Raw genomic sequence first — 22,470 nt, 5'->3', positions numbered from 1 at the left:
AGAGTGTTGCGTATATCGCAAAGCTCCGTTGAATTTATTTCTGTGATCTTTTTAAGGGGAAGATGTGTTCCAATAATGCTAGAACAATTGTGAAATGAAAGATGCATTAAATACGAGGTGTGTTCAAAAAGTATCGCGAATTTTAATTTTCGCAGTTTACGTATAGTCGAATTTGGTTTTTTTGTGGCGGTATGTCTCTCATGTCATGTCTCTCACTTATGCCGACGAGTTCGGCTATTTTGAATGTTCAGTTTATTGTTGACAGCTGCTTTGCTTGCACATGTTTCGGCTTGTCTTCGATTTTTACCTATTCCAAAAGATGGATCAAAGAAACTGTATCAAATTTTGTGTGAAAAACGAAATTAAGTGCGCGGATGCATTTCGAATGTTGGCCGTGTCATACGAAGTAGCTACTTTGGACCAACGTTTATCGGTGGTACAAAATGTTCTCAGAAGGTCGAGAAAATGTGAACGACGAAAAACGTGGCGGCGTGCCGGACGCACGAGCATTTCAACAACAGACAAAAAAATTGATGAAGTGAAGAAAATGGTATTTGCCAATCGTCGAATCACCGTTAGAGAAGTTGCTGAGGACCTAGACATATCGATTGGCTCGTGGCATTCGTTTTTTTTTTTTTTCAATGATTTGGGTACGCCGCGAAATGCGTACCAAAACTGCTCAATTTCGACCAAAAGCATCATCGCATGAACATTGCTAATGAGATATTGGACTCTGTCTGCGACGACCTAAATTTACTCCAGAAGGTCATAACTGGTTATGACGTGGAAAGCAATTATCTCAATGGAAGCTGCCGCACGAAGCAATACCGAAAAGAGCGAGCCAAGTTCGGTCGAATGTAAAAGTTTTGCTTACCGTTTTCTTCGATTGCAGGGGCGTTGTGCATCATAAGTTCTTACCACAATGTGAAACGCTCAAGTTATGCGCAATTTGCATGAAGCAACTCGCCAGAAACGCCCGGATTTGTGGAAGAACAAAAATTGGCTCTTGCATCACGACAACGCCCCTGCTCACACATCGTTGCTTGTGCGCGACTTGTTGGCCAAAAAAAAAACACACTAATGATGCCTCAGCCACCGTATTCCCCAGATATGGCTGTGACTTTTTCTTGTTCCTGAAACAGAAGAGGCCCATGAAAGGACGACGCTACGCTACGATTGACGAGATAAAGACGGCATCGAATGATTTTTTGAAGTGCTTCGAAGATTCAAAAAAACAAGTGCATAATGTCTCATGGGGATTACTTTGAAGGGACAAAATAGATATTAATGAATAAATAAAAATTTAATTTTTAAAAACACAAAATTCGCGATACTTTTTGAACACATCTCGTATGATTATCGCAGATTTCTTCTTAAAGGCCCGACGTCTCTAAATTACTATATATGGGATATTGTAGGAGAATTATACAAAGTGGCACAAAATTAAACACCCTATCGGAAGATGTCGCACGCCAATCATATTTGACACTTGCGAGCTATACAGCTGCGGTAATCCAAACAGACAAGCAATGGCGCGCTATATATACATAAGTTGTCCGAATAAAGGATTTCATCACTCATAATTATTATTTTTTTTATTTAATAAAAAAATATTTAACAACAACGCCATCTTGTATAAATAATCTACATGGCTATAATTTTTAGTGCAATGAAGCATTAGCATTTTTTAAATTATCAGTGTAATTTTTTTAAGTTTAAAGTTGGCGGTCTTAATAGAGCACCCTTAATAGTATAATTTTTGATGAAGATTTATGTGGAAATTTTAAAAATTTTCATTAGAAAACATTGCTTATACGAACAATGCGGATTCTACAAAACCGGCAGCGAAATGGTTTACTAGTTTCTATTCTAAAAACTCCCGATCTGATTCGAAAATTTAATGAAATTGAAAACATAGCGTATGCTAGGAACATTGCTACGAATTAAAACAACAAACAGCCACAAAAAACTTCGAACATTTGAAAACAGCTGTTTACAAAAAAACCCGATATCTTAGTGCCACGAGAATTTGTTGGAACGGAGTGCAAATCTTGCTCTTCTTAAGTACAGTCCTTTCTATTCTGAACCCTATTTTGATATGTAGAAGATTTTTATATGTCGCTAAGATATCGTATGTTGAATTTACAGTGCTTGACAATAAAGCAATTCGTTAAATCCTTTGAAAGGAATCTGTGATTATTCTGACGCCAGATTTGTATTCAGAACGACAAAAATCTATCGGAGAACTATGGTATGTTTCTTGGTTCTGAAGATAAATCAAATATATTCGACCAGTGTAATCTTAGTAATCACTTCCATTGCTTTCCTTAATATTTCAATAAAAAGAAATTACGAAATCTGACTCACTCAAGTCATCCCTGTAACATGTTGCAACCTTTCAAAGTTCGTTGAAGTATTACATATCCGTAACACTACTGGAGACTCTTTGCAGTATTGACTCTCAAAGAGAAAATTGCCCCAAACAATATAAAAATGAAAAAAATTTTAATAACAGCTGATTATTTTATCATTCTAAAAAAAATATTTTCCTGTTTTGTCATCATTAATAAGCATTAATATTTCAGACGGTAGTTCTTCGGGTCCTGTTGCTTTGTTATCCTTGGAAATTTTGATGGTATTTCTGGTTTCTTTTGTTTTATAGCTGGTCCTGTCAACGTCACAATTGGAAATGGCTCATACGCAGATCTATTAGTGTGCGAAAAAAAAGGAATCGACGTATTTTTGCTAGACTTTTTTCTTTACACTGGATTCTAAAACAACTTCATTCTTGTTATTCATTAGAATGGTTGGTTGATTTGCGCTGTATACCGGCCGCGTCTTTGAGCTTCTTGTGAATTCTTGTGAAGGTTGAAATCGGCGTGTAAGCTCTGTAGTCTCTATATTTCCTTACATTGATTATTCATCCATTCGGATTTTTATTTTTCTGAGTAAGTTGCGCTTGCATAAGCGCATCCCAGTCAATCAAAAGGGGAAAAATTGTGTGATATTATTTATTACTTTCAGAAAAAACTAAAAAAAAAAGCGTAATTAAAGTAAAGGCGGTATCAGTACATAGTACAGAGCTAAGAGAAAAAATATATTATATATAAAACAAAGTTTTAATATATTTCTTTCATGTTCCCTAGGGTTCTATAGAAAGGTAAGTCCATGCCCACTCCGATGGGGTGGTGGGCGGTTGATCGGCTGCTAGAGCCTACGAAAACTCGTTTCTAGGAATAATAGTGCTGCCGTTGGCCACTGTAGAAGAAGGTCTCTCCCAGTTCTTTTTTTTTTGGTTTTGTTTTTTGGTAAGATTTTGCACACCATTGAAATACTTTGTGGCAATAGTGGGAAGTTTAGTCTAAAAAATAGATCATGGAAAAACGAGCTGAAAAAGAAACAAAGTAAGGATTTTGACTGTATGTTTAGTGGGAGTGTTATGGAATAGTTAGTATATTATGAGCTGTTGCTCGTAGTGAACTCCAGAAATAAGCCATATTAGCAGTTTACTGGTTTACATTATATTTACTGCATTTTTACTGTTACTGCAAAGTGCCCACCTATGATTAGCATCAACTTGGCATGCCAAATTTCCTATAATACTGATGCCTTACATAAATTCTGTTTCAGGAAGTGTTCTAGAGGCAATTAATTCAGGTGAACAGCACTTCTCTATCTAAATAAAATATTTTTATTTGACTATCAGGTCAGTCCATAAGTTCTTGCGTATTTTACCTATAATTTCACTTTTGTACGATTTTTGCATACAAAAAATTATTCGCGGAATATAACGGAACTATTTATATATTTTTTTTTTGATATATTGTGCATTCAACAAGTGATTTTAATCGTGGATAGAAGCAGTTGTTGTTAAAAAATAAAATGTAATCTTCGAACGCGTATAAGACGCATATTTTGTATTTTTCTTTATAAAAGTGGTAAAAATGCAACAACTGCTGTTGCAGAAATAAACACTGTTCACGGAGAGGATACCGTGAGTGTAAGGACTGCGCAAAAGTGGTTTTCAAAATTCCGAAGTGTTAACTGCGCTGTGGAGGATGCCCCGCGCGCTGGTCGTCCTGAAATCTTTAACTCCGACCCCTTGCTCGAACTCTTGGAAGCTGAGCCAAATTTGACAGTCGATATGATAGTCTAGAGGTTAAATTCATCGCATGGAACAGTTCACAGGCACCTGCTTCAGTTGGGAAAGGTTTCAAAGCTGCGAAAATGGGTTCCGCATAGACTTTCCGTCGCCAACCTTCAGCACAGAGTGAATTTGTGTTCTTAGCTGCTGCAATGGCTTGAAAATGAAAGTTTTTTGAGCCGTATCGTTGCTGGTGATGAACAATGGGTTCTTTACAATAATCCTGTTCGCAAATGCCAATGGTTAGATAAAGATGAAACACCAGAACCGACCCCTAGAGATGGCCTTCACCCCAAAAAGATTCTCCTGTCTATTTGGTGGGATATGGCCGGTATTGTTTATTACGAACTTCTGGAACCAAACCAGACGATATCTTATACCCATCAGCTATCAAACCTGAATGAGGCACTTAGAAAAAATCGTCCGTCTTCAGTGAATAGACCCAAAGTTTTGTTTCACCACGACAACGCAAGACCTCATACCGCAAGCCAAACATTAGGCTGAACGAGCTTTGATGGGAGCTGATGCCACATCCACCATACTCTCCGCATATTGCACCTTATGATTATCACCTTTCCCGTGGGCTTCAATCCCATATGAGTAACAAGAACTACTCCTCAAAAGAAGCTATAAAAGGGGATATCGAAGCGTATTTTGGCTCCAAGGACACAAAATTGTTTGAGCAGGAATTAAAAATTTGCCTAAACATTGGGAAGACATTGCAAATAATGAAGGAAAATATATTATTGATTTATGAATCTTTTTATATATATATTTATATTTTATAAACATCTTTTTTATTAATTTTAAAACCACCTTTAAAAAACGCACGAACTTATGGACTGACCTGATATTTTACATCATAAGAATGCGTGCACGATATTTAGCACGTATTTAGCTTCTTACCAAAAAGCATACAATTGAGAAGAATAACTTTAAAGCAAAATTTTCGCATATTATTCTCTAACGAACTTTTTCGATTTTACTTTTCATTGTGAATGTTTTCGTTTTTCTATTGCAAATATTCACAGTAGTAACCAGTGACAGCTTCGCATGTTTTACAATTGACGTTTCTTTCCGTGAATGTGTGCGTTCGTATTGATTGATTCATTGCCGGCTGGGAAGCAAAAGCAAAGTAATTTTTAAGTGATTTATTGGTTTTGAATTATAATAAACCTTTATTTTTTATTTATAACTCAGTTTTACTGCGCCAACATACATCTACACTTTGGAAAATACCTAAAGGTAATTTATTATACATGTTGAGGTTATGTTCGGGAAGCAACAACAGCAGCCGTTCGCAAATGCTGCTGCCAACGATACAATTACCAAAAATAGACAAAATTCGTTTACAAACACAAAGCATGGTTGCACTACTAATTCATCTTCTCTTATTTTCCAGACACGTAAAACAAAGCAATGCCACCAAAAAAGCATGAAGAACCCGAACGTAAACCGTTGATTGGTCGTATTGGCACAAATCTACGCATTGGTATCGTTGGAGTGCCCAATGTGGGCAAGTCGACGTTCTTTAACGTACTGACCAAAAGTGCGGCGCCAGCGGAGAACTTCCCTTTCTGCACCATCGATCCAAATGAGAATAAGTATCCCAATTATCTGTTATGCCTAGAACCGTTGAGCATTTGTGTCTTCTCTTATTGAGTCGTGCGGAACATGCATAGGTTTTTTTATATTTGTTATTATAATAATTTGCTTATAACTTAAAGTGAGCCACTTAAATGGAGAAAATAGGAATAATATGTTACGTAGATTGCTGCAAGCACAAGCGGTGCTGTAAGGTCATATGAAGGTGTGCCTTCTTCAGCTCGTCAAATAGCTTTTTTCGGTTTACATTGGCCACTCCTTAGTTTTAGCAACTCCTTTTCATAGATTTCCGCCATGTCATAGTCAAAAGCAGCTTGAAATTATTGTAATTTTCTGAAAATTATTCTGCTGCATAGAGCCTGCGAAAACTCGTTTCTAGGAATAATAGTGCTGCCGTTGGCCACTGTAGAAGTAGGTTCCTCCCAGTTCTTTTTTTTTTTTTTTTGTAAAATTTTGCTTCACTGCAAAAAATGTGAAATAAGTAAAAGAAGCCATAATGGGCGTTGGTAATTTCATATGCAAATTGCTTCGCGGTCGCTTGTGCTAAAATTTCAAAGATTTCATTTGTGTCTGTAAACTGGCAGAAGTAGTGGGAACGTAAAAAAAAAAACAGTAAATTGCTTCGAAAATGCTCTGATGATTATTCGACAGCGCGCAGATAACCTAAAGCAGTCTATTGGGTTGGCTGGTGTATGCTAAAAGGTGATTGGCTCTTAAGCGAAACGGCTATCAATGCCGGAGGACATTTTAAAATTACAGGAAATTATAGAAAATTGTAATGATTGGCTGCATTGAAGTGCATTATCATATCGCCTGCGCGATAGTCGCATCAGAAAAACAAGTTTTGACTAACCAACATAGAAAATCAAGATTTTGTACTAGGCTCGTTATTATTTAAGTTGTTCAATTATGATAAACTTAAGTAAATGTTATATTTAAGCATATCGAAGTTGCAGACATAAATTGATGCCACTTGTTGAACTTCGCGTTAATTTGATTTTCCTTTTTATTTCTTTACGTAGGGTACCAGTGCCTGATGAGCGCTACGATTTCCTATGTGATTATCATAAGCCAGCCTCGTGAGTTCAATTAAAGTTTGTAGAAAATGTATTTTTTTAATATTACCATTTATTTGAACATTTCAGGAGGGTGCCTGCCTACCTCAATGTTGTTGATATTGCCGGCCTGGTGAAGGGTGCGTCTGAAGGTCAAGGTCTTGGCAATGCCTTCTTATCGCATATTAGCGCTTGTGATGCCATTTTCCACTTGTGTCGTGCTTTTGAGGATCCCGATGTCACGCATGTGGAAGGTGAAGTGAATCCCGTACGTGATTTAGATATAATTTCGGAAGAATTACGTCTTAAGGATGAAGAGAAGTTGCTGCAGAATTTAGATAAGTTAGAAAAAGTGGTGGCGCGTGGTGGTGACAAGAAGCTTAAACCCGAATATGATTCAATGGTAAAAATTAAGGGCATCTTGGTAGATGAAAAAAAGCATTTACGATTTGCCGACTGGAATGCTCATGATGTATGTGGTGTAAATATTTATATACTACTTGTTCTTTGAATTAATACTCGACATCTTTTTCAACAGATTGAAACACTTAATAAATATCTATTCCTTACATCGAAACCAGTGATTTATCTGGTGAATTTATCAGACAAGGATTTCATACGTAAGAAGAACAAGTGGTTGCCGAAAATTAAGGAATGGGTTGATAAGTATGATCCGGGCGCAGTTATTATTCCATTTTCTGGTGCTTTTGAGCACACATTGCTGGAGAAAGATGATTTAGAACAAAAGCAGTACGAAGAGGAAGTAAAATGCAAAAGTCAGTTGGATAAAATAATTGTGACAGGTTATAAAGCATTGCAACTGGAGTACTTCTTCACCGCTGGAGCAGATGAAGTCAAAGCATGGACAATTCAGGTATACAAGATTCAGCTAGCTTAAAAAATGTATATAATTCCAACATAAGTTTTACTTTTGTGTTACCAGAAAGGTACCAAGGCGCCACAGGCCGCTGGCCGCATTCACACTGATTTCGAGAAAGGTTTTATTATGGCTGAAGTAATGCATTTCCATGACTTCAAAGAGGAGGGCTCAGAAGCTGCTGCAAAAGCAGCTGGAAAATATCGCCAACAGGGACGTAATTATGTCGTTGAAGACGGCGATATAATATTCTTCAAGTTCAACGCCGGTGCCGGTTTAAAAGATGCTAAGAAAAAATGATACGGTGTAATTATGGTACTATTTGCAATGTTTTATATAAATTTGATTTTGTATTCTGAAAGTTTTCTATCGACTTGAATATGTATTTTTGGCTCATCTTATTCATAAAAGTACATATGAGATATGTTAGAAATTTGAATGTAGTGGTTGTTTTGTTTGATGCTATAAAACTCCTATTAAACTCCCATCTTTAATTAACACACTGAAATGATCTGATACTAAACCCACATTAATAAATCAGGTATTACGTTTGCGGTCACCATTTAAAACTTAGTGCTGCCGTACCGTAGCTATAACCGTCACCATAGCAGTCAGCTGTTCTGATCAAACATATGGGCATCACTGAAGACGATTATAGGTGCCTCACCATAAGGCCAATCACAACTGTAGCCTAATGTATCCACTGAATTTTGGGTTTTCCCCATAACCATAAGCAGCTGTAAAATACTTCACATTTGTTTTAATATTTCCGCTAAAAACTGGAATATTATGAATGAACGATGAAAAATTAATTGATTTAGTGGAAAATTATTCATGTTTTTATTAAAAAATGCAAATGTTGTCATTAAATCTACTTTAATATCAGCTGTTTATGGTTACGGCATGACTAATCGACAAATGCAGTAATGTTGCAGCTGTGGCTATGGCGTTATGGCTACGACGTTTTGTCACAAAATTTCTGCAACCATGCCAAGGCGCGTTCATTAAAGGTGGTGACACTAGACTAACAACAATGTGCTGTACGTTTGATTGCCAAAGCAAAGTATTGGGAAACTAGCAAACAAATAATGAGTTCGTCTTGCTTCATTCTGAGCTGACAGTCACATGGACACGGCGAAAGAAAAAAACAAATCAGCTGATTTACCAACACCACCTTCAATAGATTTGCCTCGAACCATGCCAACGTCACGCATTCTGTCGTAAAATGTTCACAATCTGATCATCACTACCTAATTGAGGTCAATATTAAAGTCTTTACTGTGGAAGAGAAAAAGTAAATTTTTATATGATAAATACTACTTTGACGTTTAATTTGCATTGTTTTTAGCGCAAAATTAAGTTCAAATGATACCAATGGCTGGTCCATATTTCTAAACAACACGTTCGGCACGATATATCTTCTTCAATATTGCGACAGCTAATCAGCCGAGTATTAGCAAGAGGCCATCGAAAAGAGGCAGGGGCGCAATATTGGCTTCGGATAAGAGGTACCACCAAAATGTATTGTATGTAGCAAAGTGTGATTGAATTTGGCAGAGCTCTCATAAGGAATACTATAACGTCACATTGAAAAAACAATTTGCACCCTCTAATTCGGCTGTTTATATTTTTTGGCATCCATTACAAGAGAGCCGTACTAAGTTTGCAATCACACGTTATTTCTTACACCTTGGCCGCACTTTTTCACATAAAAGGTTGCGTTGTTCTTGGTGAATGAAGAACTTGGAAAACGAAGAAAATATGAATTTTTTATTTTGGATACCCATTTAAAAAAAACGCATTTCCCGTTTTTTGATTCCGTTTCGATTGTTGCCCATGTCGTATATTTTGATGAATTTTAGCATCGGGACTGTAAACTAGGCAATTACTTTTTTCTTTCAGTAGTAATAATAGCTGGATGGTTTTACTAAAAAGTGTCTGTTCCCACGGCAGTCGGTTCTACGTAACCGGAACGACCCGGATTCATATCCGGTGAAGCACTGTCACTTCAACAGCATTTCTCGTATATGCATGGGGAATGTTTATGCTGCTATAACAACAACAACTAAAAAGTGTATACGTTAAAAAATGCTTCATTTGCTTACAACAATAAAAGATTGTTATCAATTTGCATTAAAACTATATTTTTTCCTGGTTAGATTAGATTATAAAAAAGGTACTCGAATACCGAATTGGGTAATTTTTCGATATATAGGGTACATGGAAAAATATATCAAAAAAGTCAAGGGGGTACCAATAAATGCATATTAGCAATCGCCCAGTATTCATAATCTGAAGTAGCGAAATAATTTTTTTCACGGGTCTGAAATTATTAACCAAAAACACTTTTATACTGTTGCTCTTCTTTCGTGTCTTCCATCACTAAAGACACGAAAGTATACGAGTTTACATTGGGGTTAGTTTTTCTTTACACATATTAATATAATTTAATTGTACTTACCTAAGAAATTCCGTAAATACTGGCAATAAAATAAATATACTGATAATAAAATTGTATAAAAATGTATTAATTTTTAGTTCGGTACTCAAACATTGCATACATTTTTATAAACATCCCATTTGAATTATTGCCAATATTTGATGAGTTCTTGTAGAAAATATTGTAAAAATGTATTAGAATCGGTTTGGTATAATGTAACGTGGGAAATTTTAGGTAAAGTGTAATGATTTATTTAATGAAAATTGTAATAGTTTTGTATTTAATTGGCTTCAAAGTGCCCTCGGGAACTTCACTATAGTTCGGCACATTATAATAAATCTTTTTCTAAACTTAACTCACAAAATATACACTCACACGCGAGTTTTTACTTATTTTTAAACTTGTATTGAAAGCATTTTAATGAAAATAAAATTCAAATGGATTTACCACTATCATCACTTTCCAATTTTAAACGAGAATAACAATTCATTGGAATTGACACCAGTATAGTGTTGCCGGATGCTTGCAAATGAAAAAAAAAAATGAACAAAAACAAAGTATTTTAATTGAATGTTGATGATGGGTATGGGACATGATTCAATTATTAAAGGTTTCCTCACTAGTGACATTCGATTTTTGACACTCCCTTACAAAAGGTTGTATTTAAGAAGGCGAATAAAGTGGAACAAATTAAATCCTTTTTGGTAAAAATGGTAGCAAAAAAGTATTTTCTTACTTAAATGGAAACAAACTCCGAGCGGTTTAAAAAATTAATTTTTTTAAATACTGGGATCTAAATAATTGTAAAAATAGAAATTATAAGCGGAAATTGCCAAGTCTAATATTAAAACAAGAAATTATTTTACTTAATCCAAAATTTTATTTTGTGAATTAATTATTAAATTTAAAACCGATCGCGAAGTTGCGAATCTCCGAAATTTGTTAAAATTAAATAAATAATTGACACGTACAATTCTGTTAGTTGGTTGGCCGAGATCCTCCCCCTATTTGTAGCGCGTGTCTTGATGTTGTTCCGATTCTGGCAGATGGTTTTTTATGAGAAGCTTTTTCATGCTGGTACTGTGCTTTGTTAAGCCTCCTCTTGACACTTCATTCATCCATGGTAAGGTGGGCTTATTGGAAACAAGTTCGGTCAATTCCTGCTTTTTTATAATGAGATATGCAATGCTATCGGTCGCGTCCTGACTATCCAATTATTCTCCTTGTTGTAACTCTTTGGGAAATGCTAGCTCTTTGCAAAACATGAAATCATTCTAAATCAACATATCACAAGAAATAAAGCTTTGTAAATTCTCCACTCATCGATCTTGGATTACGTCAAATACTCTATCATGTCCTGACTTAAGCGGTATGTATTCCATATCATAGTCCTGAACACACCGATGAAAACTCTTAAGCGAGTTGTTCCTCTTAAGCAGACCATTTTGAAAATTAAAAGTTTTTTCTACAAATTTTACTTTTCCTCCACTTTTACTAAAGATTTCTAAAGCTAGCAACCCAGTATCTTGCTAAGGGAGCCGATTTGTCAAGAGAGGACGAGAAAGCTGCTTACTGAACAAACCTTTTATCATTGAATCATGGGTATGGGAGTTATAAGCCCGTCACAATGGATCCGTTGCGGCAACGAATTTGACAGGCAGCAAAGTAGAATATGTGTATTTGAATCGGAGTCGATGGCGTTTTTACAACGACATGTGGCACCACGAAGGTAAGTTTTAAGTGTATTTAACAATTATTAAAATAATCAAAATAAATTATAATACATTTTGTGTTATATCTACTGTGTCCTGCTACAAGCTCCGATAGCAACACCCAAATATTGGACGCCGTTTTACATTCCCCGCCGATTATTGAGGTTTACTCTGATGAAGTGTATGAGCATCAGCGACCCCTTGTTGAATACTTGCCATCCGTCTCGGAAAACTCGCCATCGGCAATAATTCATGCAGAACAAGAAACCGCTTCCAGCACAACTACGAGCAGAAGCAAAAGGGAAGAAAGATGCACCAGTAAGCCGCAACACTGATTTTTTGACGTGATGCGTCGTTACCTTGCTTGAACTGCAAGCCAGACCGCGGAACGAAAGACAAAGAGGCGCAATCGGCCCCCGCGTTCGGCAACGTTCGACATCTGGCTCTCTCCTGCTTGAGTGAGCATATATATGTATGTAGAGCGCATATATATATAAATTCAGATATTTGTATTTGCATATGCCTTCTTCCTGTGTGCATGGTAATGAACCATTTCTCTGTCGAGAATGGGACGATGATAGGAAAAGTAGGAAATGAAAGGGAGTGTTTCGAGTGTAAAGTGTTTTGAAAAAGACAAAGACTTATTAACGTCTGATGCACAATCGAAATTGAACATATCTTTCATGAATTTGATAAATGTTTCGTGATTTTTCACGTTTGTGTAAATGTAACTTGACCTATTCCATTGCGATTCCATTTACCTCCTTCTCTATATCCATACAAAATATCTATCAAACAAATGAAATTAAAATTTTCTTTTGAAAAATGCAAAAATTCCATCAGTATTTTCTTATGTCGTTGTCACGTTAAACTATCGTCAGTAAACCGACTTTACAGACAACCTCTTTTTTAAGTATTTTTTGAAATAAGTTTATAATGAAAATATCGCCTTGAAATGATGGTAATCTTAAGTAAATAAATGAATGAACTTTAAATAAAGTTTTGAAAGAAAAAAAAAGTCTTTTGATAATGACTTTTGAATGGTGAACAAATCAACTCGTCCCTTCACATTATTAATGCTGGGGCCAATACGCATTGACTTTTGCTCAATGCTTGCTTATTTACGGTGTTAATATTTCTATTCTAAAGTAATTTTCGGAACAATTGTATATTATATGACATCGTAAGTGGAAAACTTTCACACATTTGGACAAGAACATACAACAGAAAAATAAATTAAAAAAACTGTTCTGTAGAAGTAATATTGGCTAGAATTTAGTATAATGCCTATCGCTTTGGAAAAAACGGTAAAAAGGGGGTGATAGAGGGGTGTATCCCCATCTTAAAACTGAAAACAGAACCTGCCGGAGGCTTATAGTTTTTAAGTAATTTAATGTTAAAGTTTTATAATTTAGCGAAAAGTTGGTGTTGCCATACACCTGAAATGAAAACGAAGTTCGCACGCAGGGATGTTCAGTGGAAGATTCATTGTAAAACTGCAGTATTTTTTGCTGTAATTTAAAGTTGAGAAATAAATTTGAAAATAAAAACATACAACTCATTTAAACTTAAAAACAATGACATTAAGCGTATCACAAAAAATAATAAAGTAATTAAAATTAAATTAATTAACACAGTATTTTTGCGTGGAACTCTTTATCGCGTAGGCGGCCTTCGGCCGCGCTTCAAAAAAATAACCCTCATCAGTCCAACTTCGGCTACGCAATGCACAGTATTTTTGCGTAAAACTCCTTTCCGTGTTAAAACCATTGAACCCAAAATTAAAACGTCATATGCGTGTATGTAGTAAGCAGGCACAATAACCCCCATTCCCATCATTAACACTAAACTCAAGTACTTAATTTTTGTTTTCATTTGCAGGCATCCGGCAACACCATACTGTTGTAATTCCAATCTTCTTCTTATTCGCGCTTAAAATTGGAATGTGATTGCATAGGCAAATGTATTTGCATTTAATTTTAATAGATATAATTAGAATATTAGCATAAAAATCGGTAAAAACACGCGTGTGAGTGTATATTTGGTGATTTATAGTGAAATGTTAAAAAATATAGAGTGTAATGTGGCAAATTATAGTGATGTTCCCAAGGGCATTTGAATGTAAATAATTAAATTATTTTTTCCCGATTAATTTAAAGTTATGAAGAGTGTTCCTTAACACCTCACTAACATCTCCACCAAGTTTCATTAAAAAAAACATAGTTTGCCAGAAATTCCAAAATAGGCATTGTTCTAAATTCCAGCCGTAATATTTACCTAAGCTAGCGGGTGTCATCTATGTAGCGGGTTCTCCAGACTTTCACTGGTATAAATAAACCTAAATAAGAATTTCAACCGATTTGAATGTGAACTTGCACTCTCTGATTCCAACGCTTTAAATTCACAATAGCAAATTGGTTTTGAACAAAAAGAGTTCAGTGATAGTTGGCGCTCTCGTCGCCACGGCCTTTCGTATGTGTGAATATGAACAACAGATGGCGCACACGCAGTTAGATTCATTAGATGAGTAGCAGTGCTGTGTTGCCGTTTATGTTTTTTCGCATGAATCCCGAAAAAGCCCGGGCGTGAAATAATGCATTATTGGTATTCACATCAGCTTGTTGGTTGAGATGCTCGTAAGGTGGATGTTATTCGATGATATTTTGCCGTAGTTGATTAATAGCAGGTAGACAAGTTTAAAAGAAAAACTAAATATGAAGAAAAATAGCGAGAAAGTGAATATGAAAAAGGCAGACAAAAAACTTTTTTTCTGATTTTCTGTTTTGTTGCAGAATTTCTAATCCATTCTTAGCTTTTGAAGTTTACTTTTGTCAATTTTGTCAATGAGAAATTCCAAAACATATTCACTTCCGCATTTTATTTTTTATTATTTTATATTTTTGTGGTAGTACTAATCATAATTTTTGATGTTCAGCAAATTAAGGTAGGCGTAAGAATTTGCTTCTCCGTTGATTTGAAGGTCTTAGGCAGGGCTTAAGTAAGTTGTCTAACTCACTCGCTCTCTAGCTGGTAAAATTGGCTAGATTTTCAAAAGCACTGGTTAACTCTGTCTCTACTGGGACAAGTCGGTCGGTTAAGCAGTCAGGTTGACAAGGCTCAGATAATGTTCGGTTTTGTTTTTCTACATTGGTTTTGCATTTACAATAGCCAAGGAGCTTATGGGGGAGTTTTTTATAGTCCTGGTTCAAAGCGTCAATGGGTTGTAAAGTTAAATAAGAATGCGAATAGTAAAATTTCTAAGCGTTAGAAATTCCAATTATCGAGTACCTTTTAGGTTATTAGGGAGACTGCAGGTATTTTCGGAAACTGGGGAATACAAATGAACTTTTAGGTCGTAGGTGGTGCCTTTGTTCTGATATACCCAATCTTTTATCAATCTATCTATCAATCCATCTATCATTTCATTTTAATTTATAGTAGGCGTACCGCCACATGCTGAGCCATCACGATTTTGGCGGATGGATGGCCTCCGTTTCCTTTTTCGATACCCGCACCACAGACTTCAAGGAAATCGGAGTATCTTAACTTTCATAAAATTTGATGCTAAAGTAGAAGTACACATATGTTTATTATTCTAGTTTTAATAATGGCCTCATACTGCTTGAAAAATATTAAGAAAGCTTAAGTTGCTGAACGCAAGAAATTCATCAACGAAGCAGTTTTTAAAACTCTTTAGAGAGGCAGAAGTTATTTGAAGCTAACAGGTGCTACAAATATTTTACTGAGCTACAAAAATACAATTTTTAAGGGGGGAGCCTGGTTTATAAGGTCAAAAAAATAATTTTTTTTTTTTCGTTTTAAGCGATTCCTAATATATTTCAGAATTCACACAAAGTTACAGAGTCTAATTCTCAATATTTCCGTAGATACAAAGCCAAAGGTAGGCGAGCGTTAGGTAGTTACGCTGTGACCGGACAGCTATAGTACAAACTTTATCTTCTTTTCTCGACTTTCATTTTTATGATTTCTTTGAATTGGCGTACATGAATGAAAAAAACTAATGAACCTTTTAAAATGAATCATAGCTTGTTCCCTTCAGTATTAAATTATCTTCTACTTGAACTAACAAAATAGATAAAAAAAAATTTTCAAGATTTGTATACCAAGTTGAGTGAATTTTTTTTTTATAGAAAGGAATTTTTTTCTTTAAAACCTCCAAAAAGTTGAAATTTTGGAATTTCTCTCAGTTTTCTTAGTTCATCTAGAATAAAAAATCATGATAATTAGAAATCCATTTGAATTTTTTGCTTTAGATAATAATTACGAGCTGTATCTTGTACGCCAGTTGGAAACTCCAGCGTTGCAGCGCTCTACTAATTTCTATGTTAACATTTTTTTCAACTTACTTTAACCAGTACAAAATTTTTTTATACTTTTTAAATGTTCATTAAAAGATAGAAAAAACTTTGCAGTGCTAAATTAATTTTTTCCTTAAAAAAAAAATCGCGAAGAGATGCAATTTTTAGACCTCATAAACCAGGCTCCCCCCTTAAGAAACATTAGGTCTATCTATCCATTAAAATGTATATGCGTACATTATTTGCCATTTCTTATTCAGACTCCAAGAACATTCCTGGGTTACCACCAATGAAGTTCACTGACATTCTGAAACCGTACATATCAAATAGGCACTTCAGAGTAAAGCAGAAACGGGCATATTCGGAATAAGAGAAATGTCGGTTGAAGTACCACAAGGCAGTATACTCGGACCAGTACTGCACTTACTCTATACCTCAGACTTGCCAGTACCGAAAACGTGCAAAGCAGCCACGCTGCCATATGCTGACGATACTTACATCTTAGCTGTTGGATCAACCGAAAGCGCATCCATCATAAAATTGCAGACGAGTCCATTGACGAAGTAGTTACATGCACTGGAAATTGGAAGACAAAATTGAATGAAACTAAATCTGTTACGTGGATTTCACCACCAAGTTAGTTTTATATAAATCTGTATATACTCTGCTAGCGGTTATGCCATATGCCAAGAGTGCCAAGCATCTAGGCGTGACTTTGTGAACTCAAATCTCTTGAACTCACGTTTTGGAATGCCCAAAAAGACTAAGTAAATATATTTTTTCACATTTAAATCCACATTTTATTCGTGTTTTCGTTTAATATTAATAGAAAATTAAATATACGATGGTTTTATTTAAAAAATCAGTCATCTTTTTTTGTATCTTCTGTTTTTCTAAAACTTGAAGCACAGCTTTCTCCCTTAATCGTCTTAGCACGCTCATATCATTTTGATCGAAGTCTTCATGTCCAGCCCACATTAACGCCTTGTTGAAATTTTCAACTGCTTCAGTCGGCTTAATTTTCCCCAGTTCCTCTGATCCGCTGTCATCATCGGATTGGTCCTCTTGTTGATGATCGTTATCTGCATTGCCCTCCTCGATATCTTCGTTTCATTCGTAATGGCTGGTAACGTGAATTCAATCTGAAATTTTTAATAAAAGAAAGTTTTTTCAATAACCCACATATCTACATATCTTTGAGCATATCTGCAAACAGGAACGAACCTCAGGATTTAAACTACTAAGGAGATCGACGGTGTTGCTCATCAAGGTACAAAGTTCAGCTTCCCATTTTTCTTTTAAAACCGCCCACGGAACATTATCTTCCGGATCATCATTGTTTACCGCAAAATTTAAAATACTGTTCCAGCATCTAGCTAATGTTGCTTCACCAACACGAAATCAAGCCGCATCCAGAAGATGTATAGCTGTTTTTAAGTTAATTTTTTTCAACGACTCGAGCAAATCAGATTTTGTTGCTGTTATTGAAGCTAGAAGGCTGTTTCTGCAATGCAACTTAGTGATTTTTATTACATTCTGATCCATCGGTTGAATGAGGGGAGTAACGTTTGGTGACATAAACATTGCTGAAATTTGCCCATTCTCCGTTGTCAGTTCAGCTTCATTTGGGTGAGAAGGAGCGTTGTCGATTACGAGGAGAGCTTTAATTGGTAAGGTCTTCTCCTTTAAAAACGATGTAACCTTAAAAAACAGCCAGTTAACCTTAAAAATCGGACAAAACTTAAAAGGAATATTCACCTGTAGAACAAATGACTCATGAAACCATTGCTTGAAAATAGTCGACGTCATCCAGGTGTTTTTTTATAGTCGGTGGGACACTGAAATTTTTTAAAGCAGCGTGGATTCTTCGCCTTTCCAATTACCAAAAGCTTAACCCTTTCGCTACATCTTTTTATTGCGCCCTCCAAAAAATCCAAATTTTTGTCTGAGTATTTATTTTAGGACCAATAATAATACAAATACATTTTTTTTTTTTTTTGTTAAGTGCTTTTTTTTAATGTTGCCATATGGCAACAAATGTTTTGTATTGGTTTCAATCGCAAATAAACTCCTTCTGCAATCTAATGCAAGTTAACACCTTACGAGAAATTTGTTGCCATATGGCAACAAGCTTAGTTTTAAAAATTAGTACAGCTTTAAAAGCTGCGAGCGAAAAAATATTTATATGCCAAATGACAGATTGAACATTTTTCTATATACTTTATTCAAAAATTGTTGAAAACATTTGCCCAAAATGCCTCAAAAATATAAAAATGCAAAATACAAATTTCAGAGTGAAGTGCTATATGCCAGAAGGCTTTCTTTAAAAATGTTGTATTATCGATATATAATGGGCGGTTATTATTTATTTTATTTCTGTTTAACCACTAAACTTCAATTTTTGAAAATATGTAACAAAAAAGTTGATATTTTCTACAAGAGAGTGTTGACGGCCTTTTAAAATTTACTGTTGCCATATCGCACCCTAAATACAAAAGGGTCACAACTCAAAATGTACTTCTGCACAAATATGAACGAGACGTTATCAATAAAATGGTCCGCGGATGACGTATGGCAAAAATAAATTTTTTGTTTTTTGGTAGGACTGTTATAAGCTTACATGGCAAATTTCAGCGAGATATGTCAAATAGTTTCTTTTCTGTGCTACTGTAAACAAGTCAAGCTCGAGTGTGGAAAATTTTGAGTTGTGACCCTTTTGTATTTAGGGTGCGATATGGCAACAATATCGCGAAAGGGTTAAGCTTGTGGGATCCAGTGGCGTTTGAACAGCATAAAAACGTGATTCGCTGCTTCTCGGACTTTACCCTTGGGGCTCTCTTCGCCAAATTTGGCGCGTACGTTTTCTCTGGCAAAAGTCTCCAGAATAACACCGACTCATCAGCATTATATAACTGGCCAATTCGGCCATTTTAGCTTTAAGTTTTTCTTTAAACGGATCCACTAGCTGAGATTGCGAGGACAGTTCTTCGCCTGATATTTGAAGAAGACGAATACTGTACCTCTTCTTGAATCCTTGGAGCCATCCATCACTAGCGAACAAGTTTGCTTCATTTTCTTTAAATTTTGCATGCAGTGTTTTTGCCTGTTCTTTCAACATTAGGGCACTTACTGGCCAGTTTTTATCTCGCATTCGGATAAACCAACGATAAAGAGCTGTCTCCATTTTGGGCAACTCTGAAAAACGCAGTGTTTTTTTATTTCCAGGTCCACAATAAGTGTTGTTTACGCATTTTAAAATCACTTGCTTTTTCGCTTTAATATTACAAATTGTTGATTTAGCTAATTGTTGATTTAGCTACATTATTTTTCTTTTCTAAAATCGTCACAGATGAGCCTGTTTTTTAAAAGCCGAGAATTTTAGCCTTTTGTTTTTATGTCAAGCATACGGGTTTTTTAAAACTTATTTTCACCAGAAAACATAAGACGAAAAAAAACGGTACTGGAATATTCAACTTCTTACATGCAATTACGAATAAAATGCCTATTTTATAATTAGGGGATTCCCCAATTTCAGAATTACTTGAGATCAATGTTAACTACATTCAAATAATTGTAACGTTTGTTGTTCATGTTATAGAGCTTTTTGGGGTTGTTCAGATTTTAGAGTAGTCAAAGCACAAAAATGTGTGTTCACGTTTTGGGGTGTTCACGCTTTAGAGCGTTCACGTTATCGAGCGTGCGCTGTATGCAAAAGATTCAATGGTTAATTGGCAAAAATGCTGAGTAGACTGGCCGCAGCTTGTATGGAGAAAAATAAAAATTGAAAATCCAAAAGTTTTCGGGTCGTTAAACATGAGGTTAGATGCAATAAAGAACGGTATATTTTTTCAGCCCGATCCGATGATGTCTAACCCATTTGCCCATTTGATCCCAAAGTATGGAAAATTTGAAAAAAATCACAATTTTTACTTTTTTTTTGTTTCCAATTTTTTTGTTCGAATCTTATATTTATTGATGTGATGCGATTTTAATTAATGATCTTGTTTACTTTATTGCGGCATGACCCAATTTTTATCGCGAAAACCACCTGACAAAAGGCGCTTTCAGCACACATAACTGATTAGTGATACGTGGAAAATATGTCACCGTCAGTTGAGTAATAGAAATTGTGTTTTATGAAGGGTGTGTTGAGCCAGCTGCTAAATGAAATAATTATTTTTAAATTTTATGCAAAGGTACTTTTTAAATAATTTTTCACACTTCACTATAATAATAAAAATAAAAATTTGTTTCATAATCAACACTTTGGTGATCACTAAACAATTCATCAATTGTTGTGTTCGCTGAATACGCTAAAAATTTTGAATTTTTACTCTTACATTTGAATTAATAGGCTTTGACATTGCATTCTTATTCAGTTTGAGCTGTCTTATGCGTTTAATAGTATAAAAGTAATAAGTTAGTGAAAAAATGAGTTCAAAATCATTATCAGGCATTCCGAAAAAAAGATTACATTCTGAGCAAAAAATATTTCTTGTGGGTGAATGTGAAAGTGTTAATTTGGGGGCCTCCCAACATTCCAAGACTCCTAACGAGAAGTGTCGTAAAAATGAAGCAGAGTTTAAGAATAAAATTGAAAACTTCATATTTGACATTGCAGCCATGGATGCCCTGGGTATAATGAAAATGCAGGAAGATAAAGACTTTCTTTTGCTCCAAAGAAATAGAGGACGTCCAGGTAGTATGTATGGGGCCGATACTGTACTCACAAGAAAAGAAAAACGCAAAGAGCAACGAATGGAAGAAGAAAGAAAGCGCGAAGAAAAGCATTTAGTTAATAGTAAGTTTATTAAAATTAAGCTTTACTGGTTCTTTTTTTTAATATTTGATCCCATTTGAAGCTAATTATCCTCTTGAAGTCTCTGATACCGAGGATGCTGAAAAGGATATTTCAGCTGGTGAAGAAAATGCAGCAAAAGATATGAATGAAGGCGAAGATACAGACGGAAGTAACATTAATTTTCTACCGAAAAAGGCAAATCGAGGTAAAATTAATTTTATTGATGATAGAATGCTTGCATGCATGGACAAATGTAACCTCTCAACAAGAGATGCCATGCATTTGGTGAGTGGAACGGTTGCTGCCTTCATAAATACCATGCAAAATGTTAATGGAACGCCGTCAATAAAAATGGAAGATTCAGTTCTTAATCGAACAACATTACATTCGATGAGGAGAGATTATCGTCGCAGACAAGCTCAAGAGATTATTAATGGATTCAATGTAATGGTTTTACCGAATATGTTTATAAGATTTTGGATTCTTGACCTTTCTTTTTTACTTGTTTGTAGATTCCCGACGTTTTTGTCCTTCACTGGGATGACAAGCTGCTTGAGAAGTCCGAGGCACAGAAAAAAAAGATAGATTGTCTCTCGTTGTCACAGGAGAAAATATGAAAAAACTGCTGGGGAAATACATAATTTTTTGTGCAAGTAGAAGCTCGATGATTTAGCGGAAATTGTATCATTTGATACAACAGCTGCTAATACGGGAGTTAATAATGGAGCAGCGTTCTTGCTTGAAAAAAGGTTGGGCCGAAATCTACTTTTCTTTCCCTGTCGTCACCATGTTAGTGAGTTGCTAGTCAAAGCAGTGTTCGAACTAAATTTTGGCAAATCATCAGCACCGGAAGTTCCCTTATTCAATCGTTTCTCTAACAGCTGGAAAAACATTAATTCTAAGTCATTCAAAAGTGGAATATCGGAAAATGAAGTTCGGAAAGTCTTTACAATAGCTGAAGTGGAAATATTTAAGAATTTTTGTCTAACGGCATTAAATAGTCACCACACTCGTGCCGATTATAAAGAATTACTACAACTATCGTTGCTCTTTGTTGGGGAAGACGTACCAAATTTTTTACAAGTACGGTCACCTGGTGCAACATCACACGCAAGGTTTACGTCGAAGTGCCTATATTGTTATAATATGTTTCTGTTTCGCGAGCAATTCGTGTTAACGACTTCAAAGATAAAGAGTCTAAGAAGCGCTTGTATTTTTTTAACCTGCATCTACGTTCCATATTGGTTTCGTTGTGTGGATCCAATAGCTGCTCCACAAAACGACCTTAAGCTCATTCAAGATGTGATTGTATATTTCGATAAGAATGTATCCAATGCCTTTTTACATAAAATTAAAAATCATTTATGGTATTTGTCGGAAGAGGCGGTTGGCCTTTCATTTTTTGATGATCAAATTCCTTCACATATTAAGCGAAAAATGGTGGAAGCAATTACTAGCGATAACCAGAAGGAAGATGCTGTTCCAAAGAGAGTTGTTGCAACAATGTCAGAAATAAC

General features: G+C 35.4%; 1 protein-coding gene across 2 annotated transcripts; it reads left to right on the top strand.

Moving 5' to 3' along the window:
- The first annotated feature begins 5,190 nt into the window (after positions 1–5,190).
- LOC129237225 (obg-like ATPase 1) lies at positions 5,191–8,120 on the top strand. 2 transcript variants are annotated; one of them, XM_054871798.1, is made up of 7 exons: positions 5,191–5,279; positions 5,345–5,389; positions 5,547–5,744; positions 6,768–6,828; positions 6,895–7,276; positions 7,343–7,678; positions 7,748–8,120. In XM_054871798.1, exons 3-7 carry the CDS (start codon positions 5,564–5,566, stop codon positions 7,979–7,981), a joined length of 1,194 nt encoding a protein of 397 aa, XP_054727773.1. In that variant the 5' UTR covers positions 5,191–5,279; positions 5,345–5,389; positions 5,547–5,563; the 3' UTR covers positions 7,982–8,120. The 2 variants fall into 2 exon arrangements, with proteins under 2 accessions (XP_054727773.1, XP_054727774.1); XM_054871799.1 differs by having other exon boundaries at positions 5,232–5,389.
- The last annotated feature ends 14,350 nt before the right edge of the window (positions 8,121–22,470 follow it).

Source organism: Anastrepha obliqua, chromosome 2, assembly GCF_027943255.1.
Source record: "Anastrepha obliqua isolate idAnaObli1 chromosome 2, idAnaObli1_1.0, whole genome shotgun sequence".
Taxonomy (NCBI): domain Eukaryota; kingdom Metazoa; phylum Arthropoda; class Insecta; order Diptera; family Tephritidae; genus Anastrepha; species Anastrepha obliqua.
The sequence above is the reverse complement of the archived record's forward strand: the minus strand, read 5'-3'. Positions and strand labels throughout refer to the sequence as shown.